At 43.9% G+C, this 18,712-nt stretch overlaps 1 protein-coding gene across 9 annotated transcripts in view; it reads left to right on the forward strand.

The window, feature by feature from the left end:
* LOC140187816 (rap1 GTPase-activating protein 2-like) overlaps positions 1-18,712 on the forward strand; it is a 448,669-nt gene that overhangs the window by 365,638 nt on the left and 64,319 nt on the right. For all 9 annotated transcript variants that reach the window (XM_072243593.1, XM_072243591.1, XM_072243592.1 and 6 more), the window contains 4 exons: positions 4,778-4,822; positions 6,741-6,773; positions 12,045-12,257; positions 13,504-13,607. In XM_072243593.1, coding sequence (XP_072099694.1) covers positions 4,778-4,822; positions 6,741-6,773; positions 12,045-12,257; positions 13,504-13,607 — 395 coding nt within the window. The remainder of the gene's footprint in view (positions 1-4,777; positions 4,823-6,740; positions 6,774-12,044; positions 12,258-13,503; positions 13,608-18,712) is intronic.

The following is an 18,712-nucleotide window of genomic DNA, read 5'->3' on the forward strand; positions in this document are numbered from 1 at the left end:
GACCCCGCGGTTAACGGTAAGGCTCCATGGCATAAAAACGGCCCTCTCCCCGTGTGCACGATCATGCTTGTGATCTTTTGTTACACCTTACTGCACAGGAACTCATTTATTTCTAAATGCTCCTTCAAAAGGTCACGTAAAGCCTGTCCTCTGACTTCCAGTTAACACAAAGAGCTGTACGAAGGCAACTGTCTCATCTCCACTAATGAATCTTGTCCTGTCAACCCCTGCAGTGACTCCTCTTGCGCGGAGCTCGGTGCAGTTCCTGTCAGTGATTTTTCATTCTCTCGCTGCCCAGCCATGCATGAATTCTGATAAAACCAGGTAATCTGGCAGCTCACACTCCCTGCCTCCTTCCAGCCAACATTTCTTCAGCAAGGGGCTGGAGACGAGTGACAATCTGACCAGCCTTCGAACAGTAGCTCAACACTGAGGGAAGACAGGTGTGGCAAAGACCCAGAGATAACAGTGTGTCAAGAGATAACAGAGCCAAGACTGTGGGAAATGAGTCCCTGTGGAATTAGGATGGAAAGGCAGTCCGGCACTGGGCAGGGTCGGGAAACCCACTGTGCCCTGGCTAATCACTGAATGCCACCACTTACTGCAAGACTGGGCGCGTTTTCCCTGGAGCAAAGGAAGCTGAGGGGTGACCTTATAGAGCTTTATAAAATCGTGGGGGTGGGGAGTAGATTGTCAAAGTCCATCTCCCAGAATAAGCGAGTCTAAAACCAGAGGGAGAAGGTTTAAGGTGAGAGGGAAAAAATTTAAAGGGGACCTGAGAGACAAGTTCTCCACACAGAGGGTGGTGGGTATGACAGGTGAGCTATCAGAGGAAGTGATAGAAGTGGGTGACAGGTTGGAGGTGCGTCTCTACCAAAGGAGGTGTAAGAAGGTGCCCCTTCCCTCTGCTAGCCTGCAGGTCACCCTTGGGCAAAGTGTAGCAGCTGCTTAGCACAACCCCCCACCCCCACCCCGCTACCCAATCAGGTCTCATGAAGCCATGGGAGCAGGTGGTGGATGGTTGTATGACCAGCTGGTGGACACCACAAGTCCTGGTTCTGCGATCACTGATGCCAGGGCAGACAGGCTCTGAAGAGTATTGAAAATGGCTGGGGGTTGGGGGGGGGGGCAGTATCACCTGTCTTGTGAAGACACTGCCCAGAATAACGGCAAACCACTTCTGTAGAAAAAATTGCCCAGAATTGCCATGGAAGGACCATGATCGTCCATGTCATACGATGCGGCGCATAATGAAAGAACAGTAAGCAGATTCATAGATAGGGAAATTCAGGGTATGTGAGCCAAATGCAGGCAAATGAAACTAACTCTGGAAAGTATGGGCAGGTTAAGCTGGACTGGCCTGTTTCCACTCTATAACAAAGGCTTAGTGATAGTAAATGCAAACATGCATGAGCTGTTTTGATTTGATGAGCCCAGCACATTAAATGCTCAGACTATATTTGTGAGGTGCGGTCCCACTATATGCCGCCTTCATTACAAGTTTGGAAACTGTACACAGTCTTCCCATAAGACTGGGAATGGCCCCCTAAGCTTGTTCCTTACCTGTTCTGGCATTGCTGGAATTCAGTGATTGCCCCCGAACTGAATAGGCTGCTACGAACCAAACCATTGACAGTAGGTCAGACAAGGTACATTTGGAGGGGATGGACTTTTGGTGATGTTCATAGTCTCTGTTACTTGTACTAATCTCAATTTCAGATTTATTGAGCTGCCCCAAGATTTTATTTATTGAGATAATGTGGAATAGCTCATGCGCTGCCCAGCAACCCGGTTTAATCAAGCCTAATCACGGAACAATTTACAATGACCAATTAACCTACCAACCAGTATCCCTTTGGACTGTGGGAGGAAACCAGAGTACCTGGAGGAAACCCACGCGGTCACAGGGAGAACATCCTTCCAGGCAGCGGCGGGAATTGAACCCAGGTCATCTGTACTAAAAAGCGTTGTGCTGACCAGCACGTTACCGTGCTGCCCTTAAGATGGAATTTGAATTCACTTCTCGGGATTTGTGGTTGCTGGTCGAGCAAAATACTCCCATGGCTGGGGAGAGACTGGGAACGTTGATCAGAGTGTTTAGAATAGGAATACCTCTGCTCCACACCAAGGGAGCGTAGCTGGCTTGCTCACTGATAACAAAGGCAAGTGGACTGTTCTCAATAATCAGCATGTTGGTTCAGCTACCCCACGGGGACATTCATAATCAAATCAGCACTAAAGTGTGGCAAAACGTTCTGCATGTGATAATCCGCTCAGTGACACAGGAGACCACGAAGCCCATGATCTCATACTCCAACTATTACAGTAGAGTCATAGAACATTGCAGCACAAAAAAAACAGGCCCTTCGGCCTGTCTGGTCTGTCCTGAACTATTATTTTGCCTAGTCCTGTTGACCATAGACCTCCGTATCCCTACCATCCATGTACCTCATTTCTCTTAAATGTTAAAATCGAACCCGTGTCCGCCACTTCCACTGGCAGCTCGTTCTATGTTCACACCACCCCCCTTTGTGGTTCCCCCTCCGATTCTCCTTAAACATTTCACCTGTCACCCTTAACCCATGACCTCTACTTCTAGTCTCACCCAACCTTAGTGGAAAAAGCTTGCTTGCATTTGCCCTATCTATATCCCTCATAATTTTGTGTACCTCTATCAAATCTCCCTTCATTTTCCTATGCTCCAGGAAATACAGTCATAATCTATTCAACCATCCTCTATATCTCAGGTGCTCAAGTCCCAGCAACTTACCTGTAAATTTTCCCTGCACTCTTTCAATCTTATTGATATCGTTCCTGTAGGAAGGTGACCAGAACTGTACACAATACTCCAAATTAGAACTCACCGACCTCTTGTACAACTTCAACGCAAAATCCCAACTCCTGTACTCAATACTTTAGTAGTCACCTTGAAGGACAAAGACATCAGTTGCATGAGAACACCTTCCCTGGAGTAAATGTCCACCCAGCCTTGAAGGTAACAGGTTATTTCATTAAGGTTATATGAAAGTCAGGTAGAATGCCTTCCTTATTAGCTAAGGCACATAAGATTTAAGATTAATTTATTATCAAAGAATGTATTAATTATACAACCTCTAGGTTTGCTCGCTCACAGGTAGCAAGAAACCTGAAAGAACCCAATTAAAGAAAAAAAGGATAAAAATGAAAGACCAACACCCGATGTACATGAGAAAGAAAAAGAAACAAATTGTGCAAACATTTGAAGTGAGGAAAAGGAACAAGTGATCAGAGCAGGAAGCTCCTGCTGGAACTGTAAATAACAGGCCACAATTTGAGTACTGTGTACAATTCTGGTCACCTCAATACAGGAAAGACGAACTTCCTTTGCAAAGGAAGCTAACAAGATTGTTGCTAAGACTGGAAAATAGTGACTATGAGGAAGAGTTTGGTATAGAGAATATTGCAGAAAGACTTGGTTGAGGTGTGTGAAGTGATGAAAGTCTGTGACAGAGTTAATAGTAAGATATTTTCCCTGGCTGACAAGTCAAAAACATGGGGAGCGAGGAACTCATTGCCTGAAAGGGCAGTGGGTGCAGAACTTGTCATTGCATTTAAGTGGCATTGAAGAGTCGCATCCTCAGCTGTGGACTGAATACTAAGAGCGGAATTAGACTTTGACCAGTACAGGCACGATGGGCTGAATTCCTCCTGACCATGTTTGTGTCCCACAGCATTCTCACCATTTCAATGCACAAGAATTTCCAGACAAATGTATTGTTCTTCCAGCCCCAGTCCTGAGGCCTTCTTTGGTTTGTAATCATTATGTATGGTTTCTGACCACCGTAGTGTACAGTAGATGAAACATATTGAACCTGGAACTGGTCATTACACAGAAGTAATGTTACACACACCAGGATTGGCACAGGACCTAATGCAGGTCATCGTACAGCTGGCATCCTGTCACCAGCAGGAATCTCAGTGCAATGTGTTGAGAATCAGTCAGTAAGTACCAAAGGATGTTGTAGCAATCAAAAGACCTTACGAATGCAGCCTTTGTGGTTGCAGTGGGAGAGGAACCCCAGAACACGGCAATCGGACACTATTTTTGGAACCAAAGAGGAGCACTCAGCTGTGTTTCCAGGGTTTGGACCAAGTCCTCTCTTCTGTATGTTATTGTTTAAGTTATTAGAAGTTAGGGAAAGCCACATCTCTGGTGGATATCAAAACTAGCTGTCCCAGCACCACACAGTTAATTGAGGTGTAAATATTTCACTGTATTAAAAAAGTCAACATAAATTTATTATCAAAGTATGTATATATCACCATATACTGCCCCGAGATTCATTTTCCTGCAGGCACTCACAGTAGAACAAAGAAATACAACAGAATCAATGAAAAGCTAGACACAAAGGCTGATAATCAATGTGCAAACTTTGCAAATACAAAAATCCTCAAATAATCAATTAATTAATTAATATTGAGAAGATGAGTTGTGGAATAAGTACATAGTTTGTGAAATCTGCTCAATGTTGAGTGAAGTTATCGGGAGCCTAATATTTGAAGGGTGATAACTGTTCCCGAACCTGATGGTGTGGGACATAAGACTCCCTTAGCTTCTTCCCGATGGCAGCAGCAAGAAGAGAGCGTGGTCTGGATGGTGGGGGTCCTTGCTGATGAAAAAGGAACAATTTTGCTGTTCCCCTTCACGGAGCTAATTCTCTGACGAGAAGAGATGGAATAGGAAGTGCACTGTTGATTGTCGGAGTTCTTCAGTGTAATTGTTTTCCTTCTGTTTTAGACTCCAAAACCAGATGAGCAGAAGGCCAAGAGCAATAGACAAAAGGTTTGTAACAAGCAAATGTTGAGTGAGTCAGGCCAGGCAGCATCAATGGAAAAGAGTACAATCGATGTTTTGGGCTGAGACCCTTCATCAGAACTGGAAAAAAAAGATGAAGAGTTCTTATCTTTTTTTCCAGTCCTGACAAAGAGTCTCAGCCTGAAACGTTGACTGTTTACTCTTTTCCATAGATGCTGCCTGGCCTGCTGAGTTCCTCCAGCATTTTGTGTGCATTGCTTGGATTTCTAGCATCTGCAGATTTTCTCTTGTTCGTGTTGAGTCAGTATGTCTGATTTGAAAAGTCTTCTTTTAAACAGAGTGAACTCCTGGGAGTTCAGCCACCCCTCTGGCCAGGGCTGAACCTTGCCCAAATCCCTTTTGAAGAAGCCAAGAATTATTCCAGCCATTGACGAAGTAGATGCTGTGAAGCTGTTTCCCCTGCGGCAAGAATTTAAGAGTTGGGAACTATTGACTCAGATTAAGGAACTGAACCAATTGGGTTGACTGCTGGAAGCCAGCACAGATTAAGTGGGCCAAATTCACTTCTGTACTGAAGTAGTTTGATTGTCACAGAATCAGGCATATGCCATGCAGCAGGGATTGGCAGGGACACGTTCACATAGAAACACCGCTCCTTATCTGGGCTCGATGCTTCTGATGCTGTCTGTGAATTGAGTGATTTATGGGGACATAAGAGCTTGCCGATGCTGGAATCTGAGGCAACAAACAAACTGTTGGAGGAGCTCAGTGGGCTGAGCAGCGTCTTCGGGGCGGTGGGAGTGGGAGGGAGCAGGAGGGAGCATTTCTTTACATTTCGGGTCCTGATGCAGGCTTGACAACCCCTTTGCCTCTGCAGATGCTGCCCGACCTGCTGTTCACCCAGCAGATTGTTGCTATTTCATGTACTTCCTTTTTTTTTAAGTTGTTCATTTCTGACTGTTGGAATCGAGTGAGACGTGTATTAGGAATTGCTGCACAGCCAGCCGACGTTGGTCTATCTCCACCCATGACCCCCCCCCCCCCCGTTTATTTGCCTACCTCTGTCCCTTCCTCTTTTGTGAACATATCAACTTGGGTGCCATTTAGAGCATTGAGCAGTGCAACACAGTGAGGGCCTTCACTCCACGATGTTGAGCTGGCCTACTCTGTGACTGGTCTATCCCTTCCCTCCTGCACAGCCCATAACCCTCCACGTTTAAGAGTCTTTTAAATGTGGCAATTATACGACTCACTCAACTATTCCTTATACTAATGAGTTCCCTGTGCCTACCACTTTCTAAAAATTTCTCCTGATTTCTGCCCTGAATTTATCTTCTATTTCCCCCCCCATATTTTCTTAGACAAGAATTACTTACTTTCTGCCTATTACACTGCTGGTGTTAGGGCAGCAATGAAGGTCCTCCATCTCTGGGGGTGTTCAGGGCTTCCTTCATCATGTCCGTAGCTTCCTCTCAGTTTTCACTACTGCCAGACATTCAAGACCGGGTGGAGACTCGGGAATGCCGTCGCACTCAGATATAGAAGGATTCTTCATTGCTGTTTCTGTAACAATATTGTTTTACCAGTCAGGGTTGTTAGCCCTGAGCTGAACCCCTGAACCTGGAGAACCGGTGGACCACTCTTAGTCTGGCCTCTACCCTTTGACCTCTTTGGCACGGGTGACCCTACCAAGAGCCAAAGCACAAGACCCCGACTCCAGCCAACATAGCTCTCCAGATCATTGAGATACGCAGACCTCCAAACCATGAGAAGGTTGTGGTCCTCTTGGAGGAGACAAGAATTACTCATGGCACTTGCATGGAAGTCTGGCCAATGTACCAGAGTCCAGCACGATAGAAGTATCCAGTATTATATGTTGTAGTGAAACTGATGATATTATCTTTCATGAATTAAAAATGTATCTGTTTTCTTTTCTCTCTACTAGGATGATTACATCCCGTATCCCAGTATTGATGAGGTAGGTCTACCTTAACTCAAGATATGGTAGCAGATGTGTCAGTATAAAATGGGAACACAAGTGTGTGGGAATGGGAAAACAGGTGGTTGGCCTGATCAGAGGGGATGATGAGACGGCCTACAGGGATGAGGTCCAGCACCTGGCCGCGTGGTGTGCCAACAACAACCTGGCCCTTAACACCCAGAAGGCCAAGGAGATCATTGTGGACTTTAGGCATGCTAGGAGCCATACTCACGTCCCCATTTACATCAACGGAACTGTAGTGGAGTGTGTATCAAGCTTCAAATTCCTTGGTGTCCACGTTTCCGAGGATCTCACCTGATTCCTGAACTCCTCCATCCTGATCAAAAAGGTGCAACAGCGCCTTTATTTCCTGCGGAGCATCAAGAAAGCTCACCTCTGTCCCAGCATACTGACGGACTTTTACCGCCGTACCACTGAAAGCATACTCACTGCATCGCAGTGTGGTATGGCAATTGTCCTGTATCGGACCACAAAGCACTCCAGCGTGTGGTGAAAACTGCCCAGTGGATCATCAGCACCCAATTGCCCACCATTGAGAACATCTACCATAAACACTGCCTGTGCAGGGCGAAAAGCATTATCAGGGATGCATCTCACCCTAACCATGGACTTTTTACTCTCCTCCCATCCAGTAGGCGCTACAGGAGCCTCTGCTCCCACGCCAGCAGGCACGGGAAGAGCTTCTTCCCTGAGGCTGTGACCCTGCTGAACCTCACATCACAGTGCTAAGCAGTATTGCACCCATATTGTACTGTCTCAGTACTTTTATATTTGTATGCTGTAGCAATTGCTTTTTATTCTCAGTTATTTTGTAAATAATACTATTCTTAGCATTTCTGGTTAGATGCTAACTGCATTTCATTGGCTTTGTATCTGTACTCGGCGCAATGACAATAAAATTGAATCTAATCTAATCTAAATAGATTAGGAAATAGCATTTCATTTGAAGAGAGTAGAATTATAATAATTAGCTTTGTTAGACCATAAGAACAGAATTAGGCCATTCAGCCCATCGAAGTCACTCCACCATTCCATCATGGCTGATTTATTATCCCCCTCAACCCCCATTCTCCTGTCCTCTCCCCATAACATTTGATGCCCTTACTAATCAAGAGCCTGTCAACCTGCGCTTTAAATGTACCCAACAGCTTGGCCTCCACAGCTTTCTGTGTCAATGAATTCCATCGATTCACTACACATTCACTCATGAATGCCAGTGACAAAGCCGATATTGAGTGACCAAACTTAATTGCCTTTCCCAACCATTTTCAAGACATCTCTGTCCCATGTAAATCGGGCCAGATTTCCGTAAGACATAGGAGAAAAATTAGGCCATTCAGCCCATCGCGTCTACTCCACCATTTCATCAGGGCTGATCCATTTTCCCTCTCAGCACCAATCTCCTGCCTTCTCCCTGTAACCATTCACGCCCTGACTAATCAAAAAACTATCAACCCCCGCCTTAAGTACACCCAATGACCTGGCCTCCACCCCTGCCTGTGGCAACAAATTCCACAGATTCTCCTCTGTCTAAATAAATCCCTCTTCATCAGCATTCTAAATGGTTGTCCCTCTGTTCTGAGGCTGTGTCCTCTGGTCCTAGACTCCCCCACAATAGGAAACATCCTCTCCACATCAACTTTATTTAGGTCAGGAGCTCCCAACATTTTTTATGCCGTGGATCCTTGCTATTAACCAAGGGGTCCACAAACCCCTGATCTAGGCCTTTCGGAATTTGATAAGATTCAATGAGGTCCTTTGTCATTCTTCTAAATTCCAGTGAGTGCGGGCCCAGAGCCATCAAACGCTCCTCATAAGATAACCCTTTCATTCCCAGAATCATTCTCATTAACTTCCCCTGAACCCTCTCCAATGTCAGCACATCCTTTCACATAAGGACCCAAATCTGCTCACAATACTCCCAAGTGAGGCCTCACCAGTGCCTTATAAGACCTCAACATTATATCCTTGCTTTTATATTCTAATGCTGTCGAAATGAATGCTAACATTGCATTTGCCTTCCTCACCACCAACTCAAGCTGCAAGTTAACCTTTAGGGAATCCTGCACAAGGACTCCCAAGTTCCTTTGCACCATGGATTTTTAAATTTCCTTCTTATTTAGGAAAAAATCTATGCTTTTATTTCTTCCACCACAGTGCATAACCTTAAACTTCCCGGACAGTGTTTTCCATCTGCCACTTCTTTGCTCATTCTCCTAATCTGTCTAAATCCTTCTGTAGCCTCCCTATATCCTCAAAGCTACCTGGCCCTCCACCTGTCTTTGTACTGTCTGCAAACTTGGCCACAAAGCCATCAATTCCATTATCCAAATCATTGACATATAACGTAAAAAGAAACGGTCCCAACACCGACCCCTGTGGAACACCATGAGTTCCTGTCCTGGAAGGTATCAGATAGGTTTGAACACACAAGTGAAGCCTTACGGTCCGCCATTACAGAACTCTGTGCTTTATACAGTTAAATACTCAGCTCCCCTTATAGGATTAGAACCCATGTCCCCAAATAAACAATTTACCACTTTGGATTCCCACATAATGTAAACACTATCCTGTCCTGTGAAAATGGAATCAAACAAAACATTCTATCTTCGTGCCACTGATCTATGGAGTCAGCTTCCTCCACATCCTTAGAGTCGTAGGAAATTACAGTACAGAAGCAGGCCCTTCAGCCCATCTAGTCTATGCCTCCTCCCATCGAGCTGCACCAGGACCATAGCACTCCATACTTGTACTGATCCAAACTTCCCTTAAGTGTTAAAATCAAGCTCGCACGCATCACTTGTGCTGGCAGCTCATTCCACACTCTCACCACCCTCTGAATGAAGGAGTCTCCCCTCATGTTCCCCTTAAACTTGGCACACATTAGAGAAGAGAGTCTTCTTCTTCTAAAGGTTGATAATAAACATACCCTCTCCAAGTTCATGGCCCTGACTAACTGCATAACGGGATCTCCAGAGTGCTTGTTCTAACAAGCCGAAGCTTGCATACAAATTGTTCAGTCCTTGGAGGGGTTGGCCACTGTACGTCAAAGCAACCTTAGCATCATTACCAGAGTCTTATTTTCATTCTTCTCAGGTACTCCATGTTCCCATCTTCACAAACAATAAAAATCAGCACTAGTCTAGAATTTTATTTCTGTTTAGAGCTACAGCACGATAACAGGCCAGTCCAGCCCAGTGAGCCTGTGTCACCCAATTACACCTACGTGGCCAGTTAACCTACAAACCCGTGCATCTTTGGAAAGAGGGAGGAAACCCATGTGGTCATAGGGAGAACTCCTTACAGACAGCGGTGGAATTGAATTGACGTACATCCTTCATGTACATTAGGAGTAAAAATCTTTGCGTTACGTCTCCGTCTAAATGTGCAAACTATAGTAATATGTAATAAATGCTATGTACACCAGGACAGTCAATATAACATAAAAATACAATTGTATCAGTCTGATAGCCTGGTGGAAGAAGCTGTCCCGGAGCCTGTTGGTCCTGGCTTTCATGCTGCGATACCGTTTCCCGGATGGTAGCAGCTGGAACAGTTTGTGGTTGGGATGACTCGGGTCCCCAATAATCCTTCAGGCCCTTTTTATTACACCTGTCTTTGTAAATATCCTGAATAGTAGGAAGTTCACATCTACAGATGCGCTGGGCTGTCTGCACTACTCTCTGCAGAATCCTGCGATTGAGGGAAGTACAGTTCCCATGCCAGGCAGTGATACAGCCAGTCAGGATGCTCTCAATTGTGCCCCTGTAGAAAGTTCTTAGGATTTGGGGGCCCATACCAAACTTCCTCAACCGTCTGAGGTGAAAGAGGCGCTGTTGTGCCATTTTCACCACACAGCTGGTGTGTACAGACCACATGAGGTCCTCGGTGATGTGGATGCCAAGGAATTTGAAGCTGTTTACCCTCTCAACCCCAGATCCATTCATGTCAATAGGGGTTAGCCCATCTCCATTCCTCCTGTATTCCACAACTAGCTCCCTTAATTTTGCGACGTTGAGGGAGAGGTTGTTTTCTTGACACCACTGTGTCAGGGTGATGACTTCTTCTCTGTAGGCCGCCTTGTTATTATTTGAGATTAGGCCAATGAGTGTAGAACCCAGGTCAATGGCTCTGTAATAAAATTACACTTACCGTTACACTACCAATTTGTTTTCTTTAAAAAGACTAAAGGACTCTAAAACTCATGTCCTCAGTATTATTTATTTATTCTACTTTATTTGCATAATTTGTCTTCTTTTGTACATTGCTTGTTTGACAGTCTTATAAAAATACTGTAGAATTTATGAAAACAACTACACAGATTCAGTTTCTGTAAATGCCTGCAAGAAAATGAATCTCACAGTACTATGTGGTGACATGTATGTACTTTGATAATAAATTTACTTTGACTTTGAAATCAAAATTCCTGGCTACATGACCATCACTTGTTGCAAAAATCTATCTTGTCCACTAACCCATTTAGGGAAGGAAGTTGCTACCATCATCATTATGTGCCGTGCCATACGGCATCATTATTATATGCTGTGCCATATGACATCATCATTATGTGCCATGTCATACCACATGGGCAATCATGGTCTTTCCATGAACATGATGGCTTTGGCAATTTTTTTCTGCAGAAGTAGTTTGCCATTGCTTCCTTCCAGGCAGTGTTTTCATAAGGCAGGTGACCCCCCCCCCCCCCCCCCACCCAAAGCCATTATCAATAATCTTCAGAGGTTGTCTGCCTGGCATCAGTGGTTGTATAACCAGGACTTGTGATATACAGCAGTTATTCATACAACCATCTACCACCTGCAGCTATGGCATCACATGACCCTGATCAAGGGTGGAGTGGGGCTAAGCGGGTGCTACACCTTGCCCAAGGGTGACCTGCAGGCTAACGAGGGAAGGAGCACCTTACACCTCCTTTGGTAGAGATGTATCTCCAACCCACTACTTCACCTATCCTATAAGTGACTCCAGACCCGTAGCTATGGGATTGACACTGAACGGCCAAAAATGAGAACACAAGTATATAGGAGCAGAAGTAGGCCACTCTGCCCCTCAAGGCTGTTCCACTGTTCAATATGACCTTAACTGATCCAATCCAGTCTCAACACCCCTTCTCTGCCAGTTCCCCATAGCCCTCCATCTCCTCAGCTGGTCAGTCTATCTAAGGTGACAAGAGACTGAGTGGACAACGTTCCTGTCGCTGTTTTACATGGAGTTAATATTGTTTTCCAGGTAATAGAGAAGGCAGGGCCATATCAGTCCATTATCCTCCCCCAGTTTGGAGGTTACTGGATAGAAGGAATCGAGACTGTCACCACGCCAACGTCATCGGAGAGCAGCTTCTGCGAGGAGGATGCGGTAGAGAATCTGAGCCCCAGCACATATGGTTACAAACTGGAATGTAACAGCACAGCCAGAGTCTACAGAAAGCACTTTCTCAACAAGGTGAGTAGCTCCAGAAGTGACTGAAACTCTAAAGGAGTTATTCGTTGTTAAGAACACTGTGTGCAAATTTGATATGGTGGTTAAGAAGGCAATTGGTGTGTTGACTTTCATTGATAGGGGAATTGAGTTGAAGAGCCATGAGATAATGTTGCCTCTTCACTGGAAGAATGTGAAAGCTTTAGAGAAGGTGCAAAGGAAATTTATCAGAATGCTGAACGAGAAAATCTGCAGATGCTGGAAATCCAAGCAACATACACAAAATGCTGGAGGAACTCAGCAGGCCAGGCAGCAGCTATAGAAAAAAAAATATAATCAACATTTCAAGCCAAAGGGTCCTGCCGAAGGGTTTTGGCCCGAAACGTTGGCTGTACTTGTTTCCATAGATGCTGCCTGGCCTGCTGAGTTCCTCCAGCATTTTGTGTGCATTTATCAGGTCGCTGCCTGGATTAGAGGGCATGTCTTATAAAGAAAGGTTGTGTGGTCTAGGGCTTTTCTCTTTGGAGCAAAGGAGGATGAGAGGTGACTCGATAGAGGTGTCTAAGATGATGAGAGGCACAGGTAGAGTGAACAGCCAGTGCCTTTTTCCCAGGGTGGTAGTGGCTAATGCGAGTGGGCATAATTTTAAGGTGATTGGAGGAAAGTATAGGGGGGAATGTCGGAGGTAGGCTCTTTACAGTGTAATGAGTGTGTGAACACACTGCCAGGTAGAGGCTGATATATTAGGGACATTTAAGAGACTCTTGGACAGGCATGTGGATGAAAGAAAAAAGGAGGGCTATGTGGGAGAGCAGAGTTAGATGGATCTCGGAGTATGTTAAAGAGTCAGCACAATATTGTGGGCCGAAGGGCCTGTACTCTGTTGTTGTGTTCTATGTTCTGTGTAAGACCAGCCAGTTTTTCTTTTATTCAACTCTTCAAATCCTTGAACAGAGACTTGCTAAATTTCCAGAAGCAATTCAAAGAGCTTTAGTCAAATGAAATTGAACACTCGAGACATATAAGCAGATGTACAAAGATGGTCAAAGACCAAAACTAGTTCCTGGTTTAGATGACCCTAAATACCCCTGGTGTGTAGGTGAGTGGTAGAATCTGGGTGGTGTTGCTGGGGATGCAGGGAGAATAAACTGAGATGAGTGAACGGGGGCTTGAGGGTTGATGTGGATTCAGTGGGTCAAAGGACCTGTTTCCATGATTCATAATGCCATCTCCTTTAGGAAACCTAAACGACTACTTCCTTCCTTTTTAGGATCATTTGAATTTTTACACCACGTGCAATGTTCATGGAAACCTGGTAGTTTCTGTCAAATACGAAGATAATGATGGCCAAGAATATCTGCAGATAATCCTCAGGTAACTGAAGAGCCTCTGACATAAAGTACATGAAGCTCCATGATCGAGCATCTTTCTTTCTTTAAGCAGCACCTTCTCCTATCTGTTGCTTGAAGTGAACTACATGTAGAGCTTGAATTTCTGGATTTAAGTTTAGGTTTTTTCCGCAACATTATGGTGAGCATTCGTCAAAATTGGCGATCTTAAGTTACTACAAAAAATATTGCCCAAAGGGGTGACTAAACTGGCACGTATCTAAAACACAGATGGTAATAATCAGAATCAGGCTTTACAATAATCATTTCTATAACCCTTTTCACGCAGTAACAAACACCTTTTGATCCATTTCTGCCCTTGGTTTTACCCTACTGACCTTATTCACAACCCATGGACCAGCGCACCCCACTAACAAGTACGATTGTTGATAGTTTACACTCAGTGGCTACTGTATTAGGTACAGAGATGGAACCTGGTGTGGTCTTCTGCTGCTGTGGCCCATCCACTTCAAGGTTCAACATCTAGTGTATTTAGAGACGCTCTTCTGCACAACACTGTTGTGTCACATGGTTATTTTGGTTTACTGTCACCTTCCTGTCAGCTTGAACCAGTCTGGCCATTCTCCTCTGACCTCTCTCATTAACAAGGCGTTTTCACCCACAGAGCTGCCGCTCACTGGATGGTTTTTGTTTGTCGCACCATTCTCTGTAAACTCTAGAGACTGTTGAACATCTCAGAAGTTTCTGAGATACTGAAACTACCCCATCTGGCACCAGTAATCATTTCACGACCAAAGTCGCTTAGATCACATCTCTTCCCCGTTCGGATGTTTGGTCCGAACAACAACAGAACCTCTTGACCATGCCTGTATGCTTTTATGTATTGACTTGCTCCCACATGATTGGCTGATTAAATTAACGAGCAGATGTACAGGTGTACCTAATAAAGTGGCCACTGAGTGTTCAGAAAGCCTTAAAAGACGTGCACTTTGCATGGTTAATTGCTAGTGCAGTGTGTTATCAGCGAAAAAAATAATTCTCGGTAGGCTGGCTGGGGTGATTATATCAGTTCAAACTAAAATAATGAAGTCCTGATTATACTGGCTGTGAAATGTGCCAAGTGAACTACTCCTCTCTTGTCTAGACTCGTGTGGCTGTACAAATGTGTTTCTTCAGCTTTAAAGCTACTCATCTTGTCGGGTGTGGAAAGAGCTCCCTGAGATAGATTAGAGATCAGTCATTGCGGATAATGGAGATTCATAGATTGAAGGATACTCACTGAATTTTAAACCCATGGAACCAGTAGGAAATGGCAATCTCCCTTTACATTCTTGAGAGTAGATTTTGAAATGTAAAGGAAACATGCTTCTTTACATGTTGAACTCATTAAGTTGTATTGTTCTTGCATATGTCATTCTTTCTCTCTCAAGTGCTGCATTTTTTAAAGACCTGAACTGCCATAGCAGAATATAATTGCTAACTTACTGCAAGCGCCTGTACTTCAAGAGCAGTCAATGATTGTGCAACTTTACACCATTTAGTGATCCTTCAAGGCACAACTGATCAGTAACAATTCTCAGTCAGCCTTGGAATCAGAATGAGGTTTAATATCACAGGCAATGTTTAATATCAGCTATTATATATATCTATAAAAATACTTAAATAAGTAGGAAATAAAAAGTAGTGAGGTGGTGTTCAATGTTCATTCGGAAATCGGATGGCAGAGGGGAAGAAGCTGTTCCAGATGGAGGAATTTCATTAGCCAGAGGGTGGTGAATCTGTGGAATTCGTTGCCATAGATGGCTGTGGAGGCCAAGTCATTGTGTATATTTAAAGCAAAGGTTCATAGGTTCTTGATTTGTAAGAGCGTCAAAAGTTATGGAGAGAAGGCAGGAGAATGCAATCGAGAGTGATACTAAATCAGCCATGATGGAATAGTATCAGACGATGGGCCGAATGGTGTGATTCTGCCCCAATGTCTAATAGCCTAACTTACAATTACTATTTCTTAAAGAACCGTAGGAAATCCTTTGAGTTTGAACATTTCAGCAGTTGGGCACCATTTAGCTCGGTTCAGGATTGCATAGGAGAGTTCTTCCCTGATCCCAGAGGAAAAATAAACCTTATTATCACAAAGAGATCTCCATTAGTTATACGGCAAGCGATGATTTGGATGATGCCACATGAGCTCAAAACCTGAGCGTTAAAAAGCTTCTGTTGCAAAAGTGCAGAGAGATTAGTTTTATTTCTCATGTGTGTCTCAAAATGTAGAGTGAAATGCATTGTTTGCATCGAGATGTGCTGGAGGCAGCACATAAGTCTTGCCATGCTTCTGGCGCCAACATAGCAGGCCCATAACTTGCTAACTCACACTGTACGTCTTGTGGATGCGCGGCAAGGAAACCAGGGCATCCAGGAGAAACCCAAGTGGTCACGGGGAGAATGTCCAAACTCCTCACAGAAGGCAACAGGGATTGAACCCTGAACTTAGAGCTGGCGGTGTAAAGCGTTACGCTAACTGCTACACGACCAGAAATATTTACTCCTGAAGAACAGCATATCCCTGAAACTGAAAGATTTGCATTTTTACAGTATTTTTCACAATTGCTCAAACAGCATTACAGCCATAGAAGTGTTGTCACACTTAAATAAGTTTTTTTCCTTTTACATTTCAGACTCTACTGTTTCGGTCTCCGAAATGTAGAGAGGAAGGATTTGGTCCACAGATTTAAGTCGGCAATGAACTTCAATCTGCAAGCCTCTATTATCATAAGACCATAAGATGTAGGAGCAGAAGTAGGCCATTCGGCCCACTGAGTCTGCTCCACTATTCCAACATTGGCTGATCTAATTCTTCCAGTCATCTCCACTCCCCTGCTTTCTTCCCATACCCTTTGATACCCTGGCTAATCAAGAGCCTATCTATTAATTATTCATAATAATTAATCTCGGGAAGCATCTTCCATGCCCATTAGAATGGGTTGTCTCTTAAATTGTACCAAGTGTCCTGGTCAGCAACAGCGATAAAGTTCACCTGGTCATGCCCACATTGTCTATGTGAGAGCTTGCTTTGTGCAACTTGACTGTTGCTTTCTCATTGCCCGGTAATAGCAATTTACTCAAGAGAGGAGCATTTCGCCTGGCACAGACAGCTGTAAACCAGCCATTCAGTATTTTGGTTTAAATCAACAAAAAAAAAATGCACACAGAGATTTACAGTACTATGCAAAAATCTTGGGTACGTATATATACCTAGCCTGGTGTCTTAAGACCTTTGCACGGTACTGTACCTGGAAAATATATTTTTTCACCTCTAGAAATGGTGATGTAAGGTACAAAATCCAGCAGTCAAATTGCAGAAAGCAAATTCCCACAAATACAATGTGGGCATGACCAGGTAAACTTTATCAGCATTGTTGGGAGGATAAATATTGGTTATGACACTGGAGATATTTCCTCTGTTCTTGGAACTAACAATTGGATGTGTCACATCTGGCTGAGAGAGCCCACAGGATCTTTGTTTAATATCTCATATGAAAACTGACACTTCCCAAAATACAAGAAGGAAGTGTAAAGACAGATTCTTGTGCTCAACTCTGCAACTGAACGGTGAATGTCAGAATCGGAATCAGGTATACCATCACTGAAATCTGTCGTGAAATGTGTTGTATTGCGGCAGCAGTAGAGTCAAATACATTTTTAAAACACTATAACTTACAATAAGAAATACGTGTATGTTATAAAAGCAAATTAAATAAGTAGTACAAAAATAGAGCAAACTGGTGAGGTGGTGTTCATGGATTGGTTCATTGTCTCTTTGGAAATTTGACGGAAGAAGTGTAGAAGTTGTTCCTAAAACATTGAGTGTGTGTCGTCAGGCTCCTGTACCTCCTCTTTAATGGCGCTGCATAAAACAGAGCACGACCTGGGTGATGGTCGCCACTTAATTGAGTGAAGCACATCCAACTCTGATATGGGAGTGCAACAACCTTGCACTTATGTCAGTAAGACCGAAGAACTGATTGAGGACTTCAGGGAAAGTAAGACAAGGGAGCACACACCAGTTCTCTTAGAGGAATCAGAGTGGAAAGAGTGAGCAATTTCATGTTCCTGGGTGGGGTCAATATCTCTGAGGATCTAACCTGGACCCAACATATCGATGCAGCTACAAAGAAGGCACGACACTGGCTATATTTCATTAGGAGTTTGGTGTGTCTCCAGAAACAGTCGCAAGTTTGGACAGATGTACTGTGGAGAGCATTCTAACTGGCTGCATCATTACTTGGTATGGGGTGAGGGGTCTACTGCACAGGATCGAGGTAAGCTGCAGAGAGTTGTAAACTGTGTCAGCTCCATCATGGGCACTGGCCTCCACAGTATCCAGGTCATCCCCAAGGAGCAACGCCTCAAAATGGTGGCGTCCATCATTAAGGACCCCCATCATCCAGGTCATGCCTTGTTCTCATTGCTACCATCAGGAAGGAGGTTCAGAAGCCTGAGGACATACACTCAACGATTCAGGCACAGCTTCCTTCTCTCTGAATGGACTTTGAACCCATGAACACTACGTCACTACTTTTTTATTTCTATTTTTGCACTTTTTAAAAATTTAACTATTTTTAAAAAAATATATATAGAGAGAGAGTAATTCACAGTTTTTTTTCTCTATTGTTATGTATTGCGTTGTACTGCTGCTGCAAAGTTAGCAAATTTCTTGGCACATTTTGGAGATGTTAAACCTGATTCTGATTCTAGATCTGATCTCATGAATGCTAAATGAGAGATTTGATACTTTATACTTTATTGACGCTAAACAATTGATACTAGAGCGTACAATCATCACAGCGATATTTGATTCTTCGCTTCACGCTCCCTGGAGTACAAATCGATAGTAAATATTAAAAATTTAAATTATAATTATAAATCATAAAAAGAAAATAGAAAAGGGAAAGTAAGATAGTGCAAAAAATCCAAGAGGCAGGTCCGGATATTTGGAGGGTACAGCCCAGATCCGGGTCAGGATCAGGGCCGTAACAGAATGAGCTGGCGTGCCATTCCAACTTTATCTGCATATGTTTTATAAAGGTATCAAATAGAAAATGTATCTAGCTCTTACCAAGAATGAGTTAG

Source organism: Mobula birostris, chromosome 25 (assembly GCF_030028105.1).
Source record: "Mobula birostris isolate sMobBir1 chromosome 25, sMobBir1.hap1, whole genome shotgun sequence".
Lineage (NCBI taxonomy): Eukaryota > Metazoa > Chordata > Chondrichthyes > Myliobatiformes > Myliobatidae > Mobula > Mobula birostris.